General features: G+C 39.8%; 2 protein-coding genes across 7 annotated transcripts in view; one reads left to right on the forward strand and one right to left on the reverse strand.

Annotated features, from left to right (window-relative positions):
- Nucleotides 1-20,820, forward strand: AdamTS-B (ADAM metallopeptidase with thrombospondin type 1 motif B). 3 transcript variants are annotated; one of them, XM_089263087.1, is made up of 14 exons: nt 1-148; nt 427-546; nt 665-870; nt 10,830-11,330; nt 11,405-11,567; nt 12,580-12,711; nt 12,779-13,515; nt 13,576-13,689; nt 17,507-17,653; nt 17,719-18,284; nt 18,640-18,767; nt 18,851-19,225; nt 19,289-19,466; nt 19,524-20,820. In XM_089263087.1, exons 4-14 carry the CDS (start codon nt 11,059-11,061, stop codon nt 19,814-19,816), a joined length of 3,105 nt encoding a protein of 1,034 aa, XP_089119213.1. In that variant the 5' UTR covers nt 1-148; nt 427-546; nt 665-870; nt 10,830-11,058; the 3' UTR covers nt 19,817-20,820. The 3 variants fall into 3 exon arrangements, with proteins under 3 accessions (XP_089119213.1, XP_089119212.1, XP_089119214.1); XM_089263086.1 differs by having other exon boundaries at nt 66-185; XM_089263088.1 differs by lacking the exon at nt 427-546 and having other exon boundaries at nt 72-148.
- Nucleotides 20,736-21,014, reverse strand: part of LOC108656018 (alpha-galactosidase MYORG) — a 13,254-nt gene continuing 12,975 nt past the window's right edge. For all 4 annotated transcript variants that reach the window (XM_089263090.1, XM_089263089.1, XM_030389841.2 and 1 more), the window contains one exon: nt 20,736-20,995. In XM_089263090.1, the coding sequence (XP_089119216.1) occupies nt 20,859-20,995 (137 nt within the window). In that variant the 3' untranslated portion in view covers nt 20,736-20,858. The remainder of the gene's footprint in view (nt 20,996-21,014) is intronic.

Here is a 21,014-nt window from a genome sequence, read left to right on the forward strand (position 1 = left end):
ACTCTGTCTGGGCTCCCCAATCTTTCCTTTGAATAAAACGAGTGGCCGCTTGCAATTTTCACTTAGTTTGAGTCTGAACGGCGACTGCGCCGGCGTGTCCGTGTGTGTGCGCGTGTGTGTGTGTGTATGAGAGAGAGTGTGTATTAGTGTGTGCACAAGCACTCGCAATCGAATCGCTTCGCATCGTATTGAAATTGAAATTGAAATTGACATCGATAAACAAACGACAAAAAAATAAAAAAAAGCCAAAACAAAAACAAAACGCGCGCTAAACGCCGTTTGTTTTGTTGTTTTCTTCTTCGAGTTTTTTGTTCATTTCTTTTGATTGCTTTGCGCTTTAATGGATTTTGTTCGTAAATTAATTTGAGCTCGTGCAATTTTGTTCTCACATTGTTTTTGTTTCACGCCTTTTTTTATTGTGAGCAGCGCGTGTGGCGCATGCGTAGCAGCAATAATGATCATAAAACGACAATCACAACAACAACAGAAGCTGCAACAACAATAGAATTAATAAAGTGACGAAAACTAATTCAATATTGAAAATCGGTTAGTCATCGCCGGCGCAAACATATTTATCTCACTTCTTATTGTTGTTTTTGTTTTTTTTTTTTGCTTATTTTTTTTCGAAATTTTTGTTTATTTTTTTTTGCGTGCTGCGAATCAGACGACCCAAATCGCCGTTGCTCCCCACAGTATTTACCTGACATCATCATCAGCATCAGCATTATCATCATTATTACAATCAGCAAGAACGTCGGCGTTTGCGGTTGACATCTTTGCGGGCTTCATTCAGAGGAAAAAAATTAAAATAAATAAATAAACACAAGTATATAAATATAATAAATAAAAAGAAACAACAATAATCTAAGGGTAAGTATCGTATACAAAATCTGCTCCAAATGCACTTATGTACAAAACAAATTTAAAGAAATTCCATTGTATGACAAATAAAACTGTTCTAGCTAAGATTGCTCGACTAAAAGATCCTCTGAACCTCTATTTGCTGAATGAATTTCTTTGTAGATGGACTATAATAATCAAACTTTCAGAATGTGATAATTATATTTGGCAAGCCACAAGTCTCTAATATTATAAATAGGTTTTTTTTTTTTTTTTTTTTTTTTTTTTTTTGGCAAATATGTAGGGAAAGGGTTGGAAATCATATCAAATAGACATGACTATAAGAAAAATTTGGAGAATCTACCTGTAAAAATGAACGAGATATAATTGTATAACTGTATTTTGATAAGATTTATAATTGATAACATTTCAACGATAATAGTTCTCGTTCTTTTTTGGCAAGTTTTACATTCACGTGTTATACAGGGAGTCTAGCTCTTATAGGTTCTGAGATCGACGCGCTCACACATACGAGCACACGGACTTACGTTTTACTTGATGCCATTTGTTCACAAAACCAATATACCCTGTTTTTCCATTGTTAATAGATATATTTTGATTCACAGCACGAGCTTATCTCATCTATTTTTCTAATTCACATACATACATACATCGCTACCTAAATATTGTCTGAATTCTCGGAAACGATCGCGTAAAGATTGTTAAATAATGCTCGAAAGCATATTTTTTACGAACATATTTATAAAATGCAAAATTTTAATAAATTCTTTATCATGATTTAAAAAATCTTAAATCTCTTAAATTTTACTATTTTAAAATTAATAGAAATAGATATTAATTGTCGCTTAGCTAGAATTTCTCCATGACCATATATAAAACTATTTTAAAGTTTTGTCAATTTCTATCTGAGTATTGCCTTTACGTTATCTGTTCTTTTACTTTAGTCGAATCGCAAATTGGTAATTAAAGTCAGAAGAGTTAGCTTAATTTCCATTCTAATATGTTACCAACTGGACGCCTCATCAATTTGCTGAGTTGTGTCAGTATTTTGTTTTGTTTTGTATATGTTTTTCCCTACTCATTGTTTCTCATATTGTTGCTTGGAAGTAAGGCAAAACGGTGGCCATATTTCAAGTTAATTTCCTGTGTGATCTCAGCTCCATACATATATAGCACTTATAAAGACAGAGCTAGAGATAGAGAGACAAGTGAAGATACAGATACAAATGTGATGAGAGAGACATATGTACATATATAGTTAGATATTCCAATACAGATACGGATATAGCTAAAGGTATACAAATAGAGATTTAGATACAGATTTATATAAGATGAGATATGCAAATAAAGATACATCTGAAGAAGTAGATACAGATAGTGTTAGTTAGTGATATGATACTGAAACAGATATTAAAAAACATTCACAGATATATGTAGTTACAGATACATATACAGATACAGATACAGATACAGATACAGATACAGATACAGATACAGATACAGATACAGATACAGATACAGATACAGATACAGATACAGATGCAGATACAGATACAGATACAGATACAGATACAGATACAGATACAGATACAGATACAGATACAGATACAGATACAGATATCAGATACAGATACAGATCAGATACAGATACAGATACAGATACAGATACAGATACAGATACATATACAGATACAGATACAGATACAGATACAGATACAGATACAGATACAGATACAGATACAGATACAGATACAGATACAGATACAGATACAGATACAGATTACAGATACAGATACAGATACGATCAGATACAGATACAGATACAGATACAGATACAGATACCAGATACAGATACAGATACAGATACAGATACAGATACAGATACAGATACAGATACAGATACAGATACAGATACAGATACAGATACAGATACAGATACAGATACAGATACAGATACAGATACAGATACAGATACAGATACAGATACAGATACAGATACAGATACAGATACAGATACAGATACAGATACAGATACAGATACAGATACAGATACAGATACAGATACAGATACAGATACAGATACAGATACAGATACAGATACAGATACAGATACAGATACAGATACAGATACAGATACAGATACAGATACAGATACAGATACAGATACAGATACAGATACAAGATACAGATACAGATACAGATACAGATACAGATACAGATACAGATACAGATACAGATACAGATACAGATACAGATACAGATACAGATACAGATACAGATACAGATACAGATACAGATACAGATACAGATACAGATACAGATACAGATACAGATACAGATACAGATACAGATACAGATACAGATACAGATACAGATACAGATACAGATACAGATACAGATACAGATACAGATACAGATACAGATACAGATACAGATACAGATACAGATACAGATACAGATACAGATACAGATACAGATACAGATACAGATACAGATACAGATACAGATACAGATACAGATACAGATACAGATACAGATACAGATACAGATACAGATACAGATACAGATACAGATACAGATACAGATACAGATACAGATACAGATACAGATACAGATACAGATACAGATACAGGCCGAATAAATTCCAGCAGCAGCACCCAAAAATGGTCAAAATAAGCGCTGCGTATGTGTTTTGGCCAGTAGCAATAACAACAACAACAACAACAACATAAACAGAAACAACAACATCAGCAACATTGTTTCCATTCCGCAACAGAGAAAAACAAACAGAAATTAATTGAATTGTTTCAAACAAAGTATTTTTGTGGGCTCCAGTGCGTTCAACTGCTCCAACTATTCTCCCCCAACGACACCCTTTGTCCCCACATGCCACACCCCTTGCTTTCGGCCCCTTCTTCCTCTTCTTCTTCTGCTGACGATCCGTGGCCATCCCGAGTGACGCCTGTGCAAAATTTATGGCCTGCATTTGTTGTACAACAACAGCAACAACAGCACTGAAGAGCGATACAGACTTAAAGAAAAAAATACATATATACATATATATATAAAATAAGGAAAAAAAAAACTGAAACGTCGCCATAAAAAATACATTTTCGGCCCACATGCGCTGGCACCGACGCGGAGACGCCCGCCACTAAAGAAATTAAAATATGCCCCGAGACGGCAGCGGCAGCGGCAGCAACAACAACGTTAGATCCACATGTGCTTGGAGTTACGTGCGATCTGGACAGAGCAGACATCAGCCTACCCCTCCGCTGTCGCTCCCGCCCCGCCCTCTCTCTTGGCTCTCTGCTCGCTGCTCACATCGTTTCGCGTTTTACTACGCTCCAAAGTTTCATTTCATTCATAAAAATAAAAACTGTGTCTCTCGCATTGGGTGTGCGTGTGTGTCTGTGTGTGTGTGTGCGTGCTGGTGTGTGTGTGTGTCTCAATGGAGCTACGACGCATGAATGAAAAAAAGAATATGTGAATGAAGCCACACAGTAATATGGACGAGTCACTCGGTCTTCCTCTACGTCTCCCACTTCCTCTCTCTCTCTCTCTCTCTCTCTCTCTCTCTCTCTCTCTCTCTCTCTATCTTTCTCCCTCTCTTTGTCGCCCTCCCCTCTCCCTCTTTATGTATGTGTTGCCTGGTAGGCGTACAAATTGGCTTTGGTCTCGTCGCTGCTTTGCCATCCAAGTGAAATCTTTCTATAAGCCCGCCAGGCCTCGCACAGCCCCACTCTTCCCCTGCCTCTCTCACCATCTCCTCCTCCGTCTGCGTCTGCATCTGCGTCTCATAATTTGCCATTTTCTAAACGATTTGGCCATATGGCTCGTGGGCAGATGTTATCCAATGGAGCGCGTAGAACACACACACAGCCACACTCACACACACACACACACTTCTCTACTCATTTTTCGGGAAGTTTCTGTACGATCTTCGCAAATGATCGTTGAGAATATTTCTAAGTTTGTATAGACCAATATTATGTAAGTTCCTCGAAATATTGGGTAAACTTAAAGATATTTAGTCATCCATGGAAGCGATTATGTGGATATTATTGAATGGTTTTGGATATCCTTTTGGGAAACTTTGGTAAACCAGGGAAAGTTTTAAATTGCTGTAGGAAATTGTAATAAAAGTCAAATTGAACCTAGCACAATATCTCGACTTTCCATAGGCTTAGATCTCTACGACTTCTACAAACTTTGTGGGATTTTTGAATTCTATGGTCATAAATATCTATGACATTAAATAAAAGATGCAAAAATGTTTAAAATGCTTTAAAATCATTGCAATGCCAGCCTTGAAAATCTCTTAAGCAATTTAAATTGTGAGAAGAGTCTAAAAAAAATATTGATTTCCTTCGAAATCTGTGGAAAGAAATTATTGATTATAGAATATATTGATTGAAATTTTATTGAAATCTTTAAGAACCTTTGCAAATTTGTGAAAATAACGAAGGAATTACTATCAAAATAAAGATCGTAAAATTAAATGATTAGAGAAGGGTAAAGAAGGAGAGGGGAGAGATATATAGGAATTGAGAGGAAAAGAAGAAATATGCAGATAAGGACGCAGAGAGATAATATAGTCTTGGATATTCGAATCCATCTCCTACATATTCTGAGCATAAGTTTTCAAATCTACTTCAGAATTAAGCTCATACAAATTTTAGATTGGATTTGAAGAAAATAATCTCAATATTGTAAAAAGTGTTCAGTCGGTTTCTAAAGAAAACACACTTTTTAGAATATTCTATTCGCTCTCCTGGGATCTTTGTTCTATTCGTATTTCATTTGTCGTTCGTTGAATTCTTTTTGGTCGCATTATTTGCATACAAAACCGAGATGAGCTAACAGTAGAGCTACCAGCACACCGCTCGCAGCTCGCAGCTCGCAGCTTGTTGTGTTTGCCCCACAAATGATAATCATTATTGGTGATCATTATCGAGATGATGATGTGATCGAGCGGCCGAACCAAATGTAAAGCGACAAAACGACAAAACGTGGCCAATAAATTAAGCGAAGCGTCAACAAAGCTGTTGACAAATGTCAATTTCGGAACGCCAACGCCGGCCATTGACAAAAACTACATAAATTTATATATAATAATAATAAATTTAATAAGCACATAAGAAGTCTATGTGTGTGTTTGCTACTCAATGGAGCTAAAACACATTTGGACTAGAGTGAAATTGGCAATGGAGGAAAACAGCCTAATAAGAGAAACTATGTGAGATCATGCGAAGCGTGGGTCACCAACTGCTCTTCCAAATGATTCACCAGAATAACACGATCTTCGCTTAATACCAAACTCATGCTTAGTCAATGATCTATCATATGATAGGTATGATCTCTCTATTCATCAGTAGCTAGCCGCTTACTATCAAGAAATTAGCTTCTTTTTTCACCACCTACCGCCCTATCATTGTAATTTTTTAATCCAAAGAAATTGATTTATAAAATGCTCTATCGAGAAAAATATATCGGCTGAAGGAGAAGAATATCGATACTTATCGAAGCTTTTATCAAAAATATCGCCTGTCTAATTGCCAATACATATGTATAAGAATACTATGAAAGCTATTTTGGTAATGTTGCCAAGTTTCGGTTTTATACGAAGTTAAGGAAATAATAATAAGAATATAAGTTGAACCGATTTTGAGAGAGAGAGAGAGAGAGAGAGAGATCATTACTATTAGTATCATTAATAATAAAAAATTCTCTGTTTAATATCGCATTTCTATAGGCTTTTTATGTTTATAAATGGTATGATATAGATATACTGGATTCTTTTGTTAGTATCTTCCACGCTTTCCAGAAATTCGGATGTACATATTTTAAGTAAACAGAGCTCGCCTACCTATCACGGTGCATTTTGACTTTGAATTGTGAGCACGCTCTTTGGTAAACTAGGGAAATGTTTAAAGTGATGTAGGTGATTGTAGTAAAAGTATGAGCGAGTCTTGAAATATTAACATATTTTAATGGTTTATAGCACAATGTCTCGAATTATCATAGATTTTCATAGAAGCCAACAACCAAATTGGTTTTTCGAGTATAGTGTTTTCTGATTGTCTACGACCCAAGTTGACGTTTTGGAAAAATCTTAGCTTTTGATCAGATGCGGGTGTACTCATTAATATATTCCGATTTTCAAGTCTCTAGATATGGTATTTTTGTATATAGTATTAACTTGTGATCATTCTTGAGGAAATGCTTATCGAGGGGACGTAAGCCATTCTCTTTTAAATAGGGTGATCAAGGGAATCTGATTCATTCGATTTCTAAGTATGGGATTACACTTGTATAGGCTATCCATAGGTCTATTTGCGCAGTCTGAGAGTTATATCGATATTGAAATAGAAATGGGGGCCATGACTACAAGCATGGATTTTGCATTCACATGCAGATTTCACGATTCAAACACAAATTTCCATCTGAGAGGAGCAGAGATTGGCTGAGTGGAGCTGAGCTTCAGGCTACGAAATAGCAATTGCGAGGCACTCGCATGCAGTTCATCAATCAGCGCAGCCAGACAACAGCATTGATCAATCATGAGCGAGTGCAAAGAGTGGCTGAACGAGACAGAGGCAGGAGCAGGAGCATCGGAGCAGGGTAATAGCTACAGCCATAATAGCCGCAGCCGTAGCCATAGCCATAGCCATAGCCATTGGCTGAGCTCAGCGCAGCGCAGCAGTTTGTCGTTCTCCAAATAAAAAATTCAATCAATTGGCTGACATTTAATGGAGGGAACCGTCAAATGTGATTGATTGATAATTAAATGTGGCGCCCGCCAGCCGACGCACTGCAGCATAATGGGCAATCGGATGGCGACAGCCGGCGTAGAGGAGAGAGCGAGCAAGAGGAAGAGAAAGATAAATAGAGAGAGGGAGAGAGAGAGAGAGAGAGAGAGAGAGGCAGACAGAGATAGTCTGCTGGGTATTTAGCATATGACAATGCGGCGCTTGCTAATTTTGTGAGGATCTTTCATGTTTTGCCGCAACTGTGCTTAGGAAATATTTCCCAACCGCGAGAACGGGAAACCAAAGAACTGGGCAACTGGACACTGGACAGAGACACCGAAACTGGAATTTTATTGTCACGTTGGGTTTTTTTCATTCAATTTGAATTTAATTTATAACGGCGCCTGCTACAGGCGCCTCACAAAAAACCTCTCGATGCTCTAAGCAACGAAGCGCGAGTCCATTGACAATGCCGTGGACAATGAATCATAATTATCAATGGAAATGATAATGAATGCAATAAGGATAGGCATGATGATAGAGCAAATGAGAGCGATAAATATAATGGTAGCATGGCTATAATATGATATGAAGATGGTAATAAGATTGTTGAGATAAGAGCTCCGACAGTTCAGATCGGAATGGACCGCATTTGCCATTGCTGCTAGCCTACTGAAGTAACTCTTCTCTCTCTCTATGGGTTTCCAGATTCCAAATATATTAGTTCTAATTGTTCAGGCAATTCACAGATATCTTATATAAGAATGTAAGGAAAAACAATTTGTACAAGCAAAGTTAAAAATATAAAAATAATATTATTTATTAAAAGTAATAAAAACAAGAATAATGGCAATAAATATATAGATATATATTTTAATTATCATGAAATGAATGGAAGAATCGAGCATAGGGCATACGTAGTTCGGCTGCGAGCTTTGAGCTGCTGTTGAATTTCGTTGGCTCGACACGTTTTGCGCATGACAAAAAAGAAATAAATAAATAAAAAAAAAAAAAAACAAATATATTTTGGAAATAAAACAAAAAACAAAATCCTATTTCGTTTGTTTGTTGCCAGCTAATGAGCTTTATTTAATTTTATTAATGGAATTGCCAACATTTATCATAAATTACAAATCGTGATCGTGATAACAGGCCAGACGGACTCCCCACTTTGCCCCTCCCCAACCCCTTTGGCCGCAGCTGCCAGCTCTTTGCCAACGATCTGAGATCTGCGATCTTCTCCGACTTCGTGTCATTTGTTTATCGATTGAATAATTAAGTTGTCGTGTTTTGCTGTGATACACACACACACACACAGACACAGACAGTTAGGCACACATACAGGGAGAGAGGGAGCAAGTGAGGGAGAGGGAGACAGATAGGGAGAGAGGTAGATGTATTCACACTTACACAGATGGACAAAGACCTTAGTATTATACATACATATATGCTCTTACACACACACACACATACACACCACTGTTGTTGTTGTATTTGAATGTTTACCTTTGAAGCGCCGCATTCAAATTATTTGCTTTATTTTATCGCCCGTCTCTTGGCTAGAAATTCGGTTAGTCCATTGTCCGACTGGCACTGTGGAGCTGCCTGAAAGAGGCGAAAAAAATCACACACACACACGCACACCTACAGAGGCTCCCCTTTAGGCCCGCAGCGAATCACAGCATTTGCTAAAAAGCTAAAAGCAAATCAGCTTTTATTTATTAGCTGGAAATAGCATTCTCTCTCTCTCTCTCTCTCTCTCTCTCTTGTTGTTGTTGTTGCATATTTTCGTAGAAATTTATGCCATAATTGTTGTCTGGCCCGATCGCGGGCTTGCATCATTCATGGCACTTGGCAGCGCCAGTGTCCTGTATCCGATGTCAGTCGCTGAACGTAGCCGCCAATCAAAAATGCCTGGCGCCAAGGCCCCAACCATAAAAATTGCTGCCGCAGCAGCAACAATTGCTACTGCCTCCAGTTGCAACAGCAACAGCAGCAGCAGCAGCAGCTTTTGATGAAATGCGCACAATTGAAATTCAATCTGAATGCATTGCCTGCAACAGTGGCCCAAACTGTGGTTGTCAATTGTTGTTGTTGTTGTTGTTGTTGTTGTTGTCGGTTGTTGTTGTTGTCGGTTGTTGTTGCTGTTGTTAACCGAACGAAGTGCTCAAAATCGCAATGACACTTGCTGCCAGTGGCGTCGACGTGATCATTGGATTAATTGCCCTATGACTATTGAAATGCTCGACTACCAAATACCTCTTTATTATTGTTATAAAGTATATACAAAACTATTTCAAATAATGATTACATTTTGATTATTTGATTTATTTGTGTATTGTGTAAAAAACATTTTTTATGATTTATCAGTGAAAGACTTAAGTGTTAGCATAAAGTCCGAATATAGCCAAAGTTCAATGATTATTGAAAAACAAAACACACATTGAAAGCTTCTCTATATAGTGTTTCTACCTAACTAAATACAAATCTAGCGTGATATCAGCTTTCAATCAAAAGCTTTTTGATACATTTTACAGTATAACATATCACAATAAGCTTTATTTAATTATATCAAAAATCTGATTTAATATTATATTAAAAATCTTCCTTAATATTATATGAAATCTATTAATATTATATTCAACGAATTAATATTATATTAAATCCAAGAGCTTCGAAAGCTAATTCACAATAAATATGAAAGTTATAATCAAGCAGCTTTGGCAGCACAGACTACCTTAGCTTCCAGATCTCGAGCCATCATCTGGAACCTTAACTCCAACCATCTATCAACATTTTTCAGTCAATCTAGAAGATTTTAGAGATTCTATATAGCAGCTGCTGTCATTTGACACGGGATATTGCAGATTTGCGTTCTAAAATGCTTTCAGAGAATCGGATTAAAGTATTTGTTGAACAGTGCAACGTTTGTGGTTCTCCCGTTTTGTATAACACAACAGCAGAGACAATATATATTTGTCTGGAAAATAACTATATAAAGTTATCAATGTAAACATACCAGTGTAAATCAAAGCAAATAATATCAAAGAAATTCTATATAAAACCTAATAGTCGAGAATTTAACTTGCTCCAATGGAAAGATCATATCATTCATAAATATTTAATAAAAGCTTAATAAGTCCCATTCTATAACTGTGAATATAGTATTTATATGTATCTATATGACTATATTAATGTCATTTTTATTTCCCATAGCTAATGCCCTAATTGGAACTGGGCGCTTTCGGATTTGGGCGCCTGCCATGTGCCCTCTAATCGCCAAGCTGTTGAAACGCATGGACAACGGCTAGGGCCTGAAGGACAGAGCAAGAGAAACACATAACACTAGAGATTACAAGAGACAGTGAGAAAGAGAGAGAGAGAGTGAGAGAGTGAGAGAGAGAGAGAGAGTAAGAGAGATCACTAGAGAGAGAGAACAGAGAATATGAGACGATATTATCTGAGCACGCTGCTCTGCCTGTGGTTCAGCTACGGCGGCAGCGAGCCGCTCTTTGGCGTGCACACGGACGAGCTGGTGGATGGGGAGGGGCAGCTGGTGGTGCCGCGGCGCGTGCATGCCGATGGCGCCTTCATGACGCACGCGCTCCACTACGCCCACGACCGGGATCACAGACGGCAGCGACGCAGCGTCGCGACAGAGCCGGAGCTGCATATCGAGCTGCCGCTGCGTGACGAGACGCTGCACCTGGAGCTGACGTAAGTGGGCTGCCAGAGATGGATGGCTGCAGCCGTGGTCCACGCCATTAATTGTTCCCATTTGTCTGCCGCAGAGCCCACAGCTACTTCCTGGCGCCGCATCTGATTGTGGAGCGACATCGTCGGGATCTGCGCTCTCGTGCCCCGCCGCCAGCGCAGCAGCTCAACTGTCATTTCCATGGCAAGGTGCGCGGCGAGCCCTCGGCCAATGTGGCCATATCCACGTGTTCCGGTCTGGTGAGTAACTGCCAGCGCAGCCTGAGCATAGATATTACAATCTGCACATAATGCCTAGAACTGGAAGGCAGACAAGCTAAACTAACTAAAAATCTTGTGAAATGATCTGAGATCTTGTGATATTGTATGAGACTAAAGAGTAATATAACTCACTGATGGCTTGAGAGCATGAGAATCGCAAAGAAGAGTGCTGGAAGTGAACTTGCTGTAGTAAATATAGTATGTGTACATACGTATATGTATAGATAATCCTGCATATGTGCATGCATGTATATGTCACATATACATATGTACATTATATACTTACATACACACATGTAAATACATACATAACTGTACACGCATACATGAAAATGTGCATATGTACAGATGATCCAATATCTCTACAGATAGATCCATAGATAGATTTCACTATCTATATGTATATACATATACGTTCATTTATCCATTCATTATTCATAAACAAATTCATACATATCTGCATGCATGAATGCATGCATAAGTACATACATACATCTCCTTGATGCATACTAATGTACACTTCTACATATGTACATACATTCACATATCTACACAGAAATGATCATGTCTACATTCATATATATGTAGATACATTTATACATACGTATTTACATATGCCTTCATTCATTCTCAAACACATTCACACGCATATGCATACATGGAAACTCATCCTTCACATATATACACATACATCCGCACATAGTGTTCAGTACAGTTCGTCCCTATTTGATATACAAATAATATGTAAATCGAAGAAAAGTTTCAATGCGGAATCTGACCCTAAGCAATTCTACCTGCAAATGCAACTTTTATGTATAAGAATTAACCAAATAAAGATATTGATCCATTTAGTGCTGTCTATAGCTACAACAAGGTCATTTCAAGTTTATCGCCTAAGTCATTTGTTTTCAGCAAGTTTGTTGCCTAAGTCATTCAGCTCATCACTGATTTTCGCTCATTCAGTTCTTTTCCGGATTTTTTTTTCTCTCAGGTGGGTCACATTAAGACGGCCAGCAACGAGTATTATATAGAGCCCTCCAAGCAGCATGCGGCACATCCGATCAACGGTCATCCGCATGTGGTATTCCAGCGGTCCTCGGTGAAGCCCAAGCACAAGCCGAAGGTAGGCCAAGCCGAATGACGATGATCCACCATCGTGTATAATAATGTTTGTCTTTATGTTGGGACAGACCGATCAGCAGTGGCCTCGCCATAAGCGCAGACGCAAGGATCCGCGGCACAGGGACCAAGCGCGCAACCAGAGCCACAGCCAGAGCCAGAGCCAGAGCCTGAGCCACAGTCCGGTTAGCAATTGTGGCACACGCGAGCCGCGGCGCCGCATGGAGACGCGGCTCGAGTGGCAGGCGCGTGGCAAATTCAAGATACAAGGCGGCCGCAAGGTGCGACGCCATCATCATCGTCATCAGCAGCAGCATCGGCATCATAATCATCATCATCATCATCAGCCGCAGCAGGAGCAGGTCCGTTATCATCCGCACCATGGGTACAAGCATCCGCACACGAAATTCAAATATGAGACCCAGTTGGAGGAGCAGACGCACGTGGAGCGCAGCCGTCGCTCGATCAGCAGTCCGCGGCACGTGGAGACGCTGATCGTGGCGGATGCCACAATGTCGGCCTTCCACAAGGATGTCGTCGGCTATCTGCTGACCATCATGAACATGGTCTCCGCCCTCTACAAGGACCCCAGCATCGGCAACGCGATCGAGATCGTTGTGGTGCGCATCATCGAGCTGCAGGAGAACGACACGGAGCCGGAGCTGAATCTCACCCAGAACGCGCAGAGGAACCTCGATCGCTTCTGCAGCTGGCAGCACAAGCTGAACACGCTCAACGAGAACGATCCCCATCACCACGATGTGGCCATACTGATCACGCGCAAGAACATCTGCGGCAACAATTGCATGTGAGTAGCATGGCTCTCGCCACTCGGCTCCCACTTCTAATCCGTGCGTGCTCTTTGCAGGACCTTGGGCCTGGCCAATGTGGGCGGCATGTGCAAGCCGAAGCAATCGTGCAGCGTGAATGAGGACAACGGCATCATGCTCTCCCACACGATCACGCATGAGCTGGGCCACAAGTAAGTCCAATTGACTTCCGTACAAATAGCCTCCACTCCCCCCCTCCCCCCGCCCATCAATTCTGCATTGCTGTTGGCCAACATCGAAATGCACTTCCCAGCCAGTCGCTTGGCCAACGCAATGCAAATGCATCAATTGAGCGACTGGCCAGCCGCAAGATTTATGTGCAGCCCAATTCGTTTAATGAATGAATCAAGCTGGCAGCAACAACTGCAACAACAACAACAACAACAGCAACAACAACAAACCAAGCAAGAAACTGAATGAATGCCTGCTTTAAGTGAACGCGACGGATGCTTTGACACCTGCGTGTGTTGTGACAATGATCGCCTGCGTTGCACGCCCACAGTCGATACGAGCGTCCGCCCCTCCGCGGATCACCTCGCCCCACCGTCCGCTTCACACATTCCGACCAGCATCTGCATTGCCCATTCCCCACTACCCCACTTTCCACTTCCCACTTCCCACTTGCCGTAGCTGCCGCCCTACTGCTGCGCGATTCAAACTCAATTAGTCGCTGAACCAGTGACTAACACACTCACACAAACACACATATACATATATATATATAGCGCTAGAGATGGACATATGGGATTTAATAGATATCATAAAAAGCATATACATATTTATATTTATTATAGATTAATTGGAGCTTCAGCTAAGAGCTCTCTGCTCTAATTTGTAGCTCAAATTTTTCATATTCAAAATTCAATTTTTTTATTTATATATTATTATTGAATATATATTCAGTTGTCTAAACATATTTGTAGATGAAGTTCACTTTCAGAAAACTTTTATATACTATAGATATGTACATATATAGAGTTCTGTCTTCATCATTTTTTTTTTTTTTTTTTTTCATTTTAGTATTTTATTCCTCTTTTCTGTCAAGCCAAAACGTTAACTTCATTATTTTAATGATGCTATATAGTAAATTGTATTTGAATAAATAATTAATGTATGAATATATAATACTACTCCACATACGATATTACTTAATTCACTGTGACATAAACATATATTACTCTTAGATGAGTTTTATTCGTACTTTTTATTGACGTAATTAATTTGGATAATACAATTGGAAGTACTTTTTTCAGCTAGTCTCAAACTAAATCATCTTAACTAATATCAAATTAAAAAGTATAAAATATTTTAAATTAATTTTACGATAATACACCAAGTAGAATTTTTATTCCAAATAGCAAAACTTAAGTTTAAAAAAAAAAAAAAACAAAAAAAAAAATTGAGTTGAAATTAGAAATTTTTTTGCCAGTGATGAATTTTTAAAAATGAAAGTATATAATATAATATAATAATATTTACTATTATATTATTATATTATATTATATACTTTCATTTTTACAAATTCATAGAAAAATTAGGAAAGTTATTCGATATAAGATTTTATTGTAAGACAGTCAGTTGCTTAGTCATTCAAAACGATGTTATAAAGGCTTTAATTATTTTATTTTAAATACTTTTGTTTGTCCATCTCTAATACACACACACACACATATATATATATATATACATACATATATCTATATGGCGGTACGGAGGTACGTAGCATTTTGGTAGCACAGCCAGTGGCTGTCGCAGTTGTCCGGTTTCGTAGGCTTATCTCGTTTGGTGTTCGTGCCAAGTGGATTTTTGTAAAACGCCTTATAAGCGCAGCCAAGTGCCCGTCAGTCTGGCGTGTTCCGATTGAGTCAACCAGCCGGGCGGATCAGCCAGCGGCTGCACTGACACAATCGTCATTATACCCTGTAATCCAGATAATTGTTGCGAGTCTATGAGCAAGCACCTGTTCAAATGATTTTGGAACTCAGATTGGGTTTTTTTTTTCTATGGCAGATTATGATAATACTAGAATTTGGTTTCCATTGACTTAAAAGTTGGTCAATTAATAAATAAAATAAATATCGGGTAAATCTATATACATATATATTGCCAAAGTATTTAAATTATGAGACTATGAGAATGTGTCTATGAAGAAAGATAGTGTATAGACATATATCATTTATCTTTGTATGAATGAAATCGATTTTGATAATTAATAAAATTTAAAAAGTTTGTAGTATTCTAAATCAATTTTACGATAATACACCAAGTGCAATTTTTATCCCAAATAACAAAACATAAGTTTCAACAACAAAAATTAATTGAAATTAAATTAGAAATCAATTTTTAAAAATTTCTTTATAAAACTCAAATTAAAAGAGCAAAGTTTTTAATATAAGCGATTCGTTGTATTCCTATAAATTTTCTCCGGACTTCAGCTTGTAATTTGATCTATTTATACTGCTAATAATTCGACACATATTTTCTGCTTACGATTAGTGTAGGAAGGAGGGGTTGATTACACATCTCTCTTTGGTTGAATATGGAAAGCTACCGATTTCTATTATTCATCTATATAATATCTAAAACCATTCAAGCCTTTCCGATTTTTATCGATAGCATAATAATAGAAACAGCTAATCGAACTAGCTTCATCATTTAATCTTGTGCTGATTTTGTGAAATGAACATTACAGGGTATCTTTTGTTGCGCACATCGAGTTGTGACTTGTTTGTTGTTGTGCAATTTACGTTTGATTGTCGCTGGGTCGCGCGGTCATCGTCAGGTGCCAGCCGCTGGCTAACGATATGCTTATTTCTGACTCTCCATGTGTGTGTGTGTGCGTGTGTTTTATCTGCGTGCATGTGTATGAGTGTGTGTGTGTGTGTGCATTTGTGTTTGTTTTCATTTTGTACTGTGCTGATTTAAGCACTATTCTAATAATCAGGTTTTTGACTTGCCCGCTGTGTGGAATCGCAGAGCGTGGCATAAATTGCTGCTGCCGTTGATTTTTATGTTATTATTATTATTATTATTTGTTTGTTTTCTCGTCAGTTTCTCGTTTCTCAAAGACAATGTGCACAATAAATCTCAACCGATTAAGCATAGGGAAAAGCGAGACGGCGGGGGTTTTGCCAGCTACTGATGCTGTTTCTCAACAGTTGCAACAATGTTGATCGAGATTTAGGCACTTCTCTCTGTGCGTATGCTCTAGTGATTCACTACCAGGGCTTATATAAGATCCTCTCCAAGTTATGCAATTACGTTGAGTATTCATTGCAGTTCAAGATGATCAATGGAGCTGGAGTTGAACTTAGATTCTTGAGTCTGATTCTTTCAATATCATAATCACAATCGACATTCGAAAGAGTTGAATATGGTAGTCGAACTTTATTTGATTAATATAAAATGGTATTCCACAATTTTCAAAGGCCCAAATTTACTTAGTCGTATTCCTAAAATTCAATATGCAATCTAATGGATATACTTACCAATTCAAACTAAACTTAAAAGGTAACTGGAATCGATAAGTTTTTCGATACACGATATCCCTGAAAATGGAAAACTTATTTATACCTTTTGGTAATAGGATTTTGATCGATAACCCTATCGATGATTGTTGCAGCTCAACTTAAATTAGTGACTCGAAATTAATTATCGATTAATTTATCGATATAATATTTTAGTTCTACTTGAAAGCGGCTTATTGATAAAAACAATATAGTTAAACTTGAAATCGATATGCCTATCGACATAATAATATCGATTGAACATTTTAATGTAATTCCAATTCGATAAATCGATTGTAGTTCGTTTTCGAACCAATCACATACATCAATATTATAATATTGCAGGTCAAGTCGTTTATCTTTGCAGATATTTTTTTTGTTTGTTTTAAGACACATTTGGTTCATAAATGATCGATTAAGATGATCGGATAAAAATTTATTAATGCTGTAATTCTCCTTCTAGCTTTGGAATGTTCCATGACACGGCCAAGATCGGCTGCCATCCACGTGTGGGCTCCATAGTGCACATCATGACGCCCACCTTTGGGGCGGATACGCTGCAGGTTTGCTGGTCGAACTGCAGCCGGAAATACATAACCCACTTCCTGGAGTGAGTAGACAGTAACTCCTTTTGCCTATTGCCAATAGCTCGATCTCAAATCTTGTGTGTTACAGCCAGGGACTGGGGGAATGCCTGGATGATCCACCCACACCTTTGGATGTGTACAACTATCCGGAGGCTCTACCGGGCGAGCGCTACAATGCGAAGCGCCAGTGCCGCATGCAGTTCAACCTGACCACCGATAGCGATGTGGGCGCCTGCTCCGCTCCGCACGAATTCTGCTCGACGCTCTGGTGCCGGGTGAACGGCGAATGCGTGACCAACATGCGTCCCACTGCGCCGGGCACCGCCTGCGGCAAGAACAAATGGTGCCAGAACGGCAAATGCGTGCGCATGGAGGAGCTGACGCCCATCCACGGCGGCTGGGGCAACTGGAGCGAGTGGAGCGAATGCTCGCGCAGCTGCGGCGGCGGAGTCTCCATACAGCAGCGCGAATGCGACTCGCCCCTTCCGGCCAACGGCGGCGTCTTCTGCATCGGCGAGCGCAAACGCTACAAGATCTGCCGCAAGAAGCCCTGTCCCGAGAACCAGCCCAGCTTCCGGGCCCAGCAGTGTGCGCGCTACGACAATGTCAGCTACCAGGGCGCCACCTACAAGTGGCTGCCCTTCTTCGACAAGAGTAAGTGCAAAGGGTATTGTGAACTCTACATAGACTAAATAATGATTAGCTATTATTAATGTCATAAGCGCTGGGTTTATCAAGACTATTCAGGAGATTCTTTGAAATGACGGTGCTAATCTACTTATAGGTGAACGAAGTTGAAATATGTTTTCAAAATTTTAAAGGTAGCTTTATACATATGTATATTTGCATATGGGATATGCGATCTTTCCTCCTCTTACATATACTTTCACGAAAACACTTTTTCCCCGACTGATGAAATATGAAAGTCCTGTATTATTATAAAGTAAAATTTAATATTCATGACTCATGCCAATGCCCTGTATAACAATACGAGTGCTCCACATTACAGACAACCCGTGTCGACTGTTCTGCAGCGATGTGGATGACACGATCATTGCCAACTGGGGCGAGACGGTGCTCGACGGTACGCCCTGTACGCTGGGCACGAACAACATGTGCATCGACGGCATCTGCAAGGTAAGTGCGAGCCACCATGCGAGAGTCATGCCTATTTTCTCCCAGCTGCTCGGCGAGATCAATTAAACAAGCGTTTCATTCAGAAAGTTGGTTGCGATTGGATCGTTGACTCGGACATGCAGGACGATCGTTGCGGTGTCTGTGGCGGTGCTGGTGATCAATGCAAGCCCATAAAGGAGATCTACAGTGAGGCCTTCAATGTGAGCGACGGCGTCTACGAGCAGATCGTCACCATACCGGCTCGGGCCCGACACATACTGATCAAGGAGCTGGCCAATTCGCCGCACTTCCTGGCCATCGGGCGAGCGCAGGGCGATAAGTTTTACTTGAACGGCGACAGCCTGATCTCCATGCCCGGCGAATTCGAGATCGCTGGAGCCGAGAGCCTCTACGATCGGCTGGACGAGCAGGAGACCATCAAAATACCTCAGCCCATACAGCACGCCATAGCGCTCTACGTAAGTCGAGGCCGCCTTTACACATATCATATGCACTACATATATAAATAAGCTGTTCTGCAGGCTATCGTGCGTGGCAATGAGAGCAACACGGGCATCTACTACGAGTTCACGCTGCCCGCCTTCAATGTGACCAGCGGACGGCAGCATCAGTGGCGTCTCAGCAACTGGACCGCCTGCTCGGTCAGCTGCGGCGGCGGCGTTCAGCATCGTGAGCCCATCTGCCTGGAGAATGGCAAGTGTAGGTTCACCTCTCGATCTCTCAGCGATCCGCTCCTCAATCTCTGCTCATTTCCAGTGATCGCCGACAAGCTGCCCTGCTGGACACACGCAAAGAACAAGCGGCCCTCGAGGCAGACGCGAGCTTGCGCTGAGCAGCCCTGTCCGGCTCATTGGTGGCCCGGTCCTTGGCAATTCTGCCCGCTCACCTGCCGCCAGCCGGGCGCTCCTATGCCTCAGCGTCGGCGCTCAGTTGTCTGCCTCGATCAGCACGATGTTGTTGTAGCGGATGCTCAGTGCAGTCCGCTCACCCGGCCGCCCGAAACGGAGCCGTGCGAGTCAACGCTGCCCGAGTGCCGGCTCAAACTGTGAGGTGAGCTTCGGTAGCTGGTATCGGAACTGGAAATAGGACCGGAACCTGAACTGCAAGTGCAACAGGGACCAGAGCTAGAACTGGACACCGATCTGGAACCGATTAAATGACTGGTTCTAGAGCAGGAACCCAAGAGTGGAGCCGAAACTGAAGCTGGAACTGGTAGTGCAGCCCTACCTTTAACTGGAGCTGAAATTCGATCCGGCGGAGGAAACTATTTATTGCTATTAATTAAAGTGAGAGTTAAATTAAGTGAGCTGCAGTTTTAAATATTTATTTGAACAAGTTCGAATTATACGTGTAGTTATCGATAGGTGATTATGATCGATTACTAATACTAAGCCATATGCCCTGCAGTCTGCTTAAATTCCAATCCAATATTAAACATTATTATTATTGAGCTGGGCACGATTTCGAAAGGCTTGAAAAAGGAATTATATATATACATATATGTATTTGGCTATTAATCGATTTATCGATAAGTTCTGCTAGCTAAGCGTAATAATTGTAATATCCTTAATCAACTTCTAGCTACGCGTTAAGAATAATACATATGCAATAATATATATTTCGTCTAACTGTAAGCTCCCAATAGATTCTTACTTATGGAAATGTTTAAGATATTCCGTCTTTGCATATAATGTGAAATTAGAGTAGAAGCGTTGCCCAACTCCAATTGCCCTTCAATTCTGCCCCAATTGTATTCCAAAGAATATTTAAAAATTCAATTCATTCGTTTTTCAATACATTTTTTTTTACTCTTTCGTAAGCCAGTTTTATAGACTAATTTAATACTTAAACATGCAGGGCATAATAACAAAGTGTACTTAAAACAAATCAAAAAAAAAGTTGGAAAAAAAAATTGTTTCTAGGAACTAAGCCTAGGGTTTAGGCAACATTTGTTTATACATGATGTAGTATTATCTATGAGCGTATATTTATATATATTTATAGATTGTATATTGAGATAAGAATAATAAACAATCATAATATTGAGAGAAGGGGAATGATGTTGAGCTGCAACCGGAGCTGGGTCTGGCACTAGAAGCGCGTATTGTCCGGCATTTTGCGGAAGTAGGCAATCTTGTCCTTGGGCACGCGATAGCCGTGCATCCAGCGACTGCCCTTGCGCAGGGAGCCATCGATGCCATCCTTCCAGACGCCCTGCGGCAGATAAACTGAAAGGGCAGGCAAGGT

This window comes from Drosophila navojoa, chromosome X, assembly GCF_054131105.1.
Source record: "Drosophila navojoa isolate 15081-1374.11 chromosome X, UAZ_NAV_1.0, whole genome shotgun sequence".
Taxonomy (NCBI): Eukaryota; Metazoa; Arthropoda; class Insecta; order Diptera; family Drosophilidae; genus Drosophila; species Drosophila navojoa.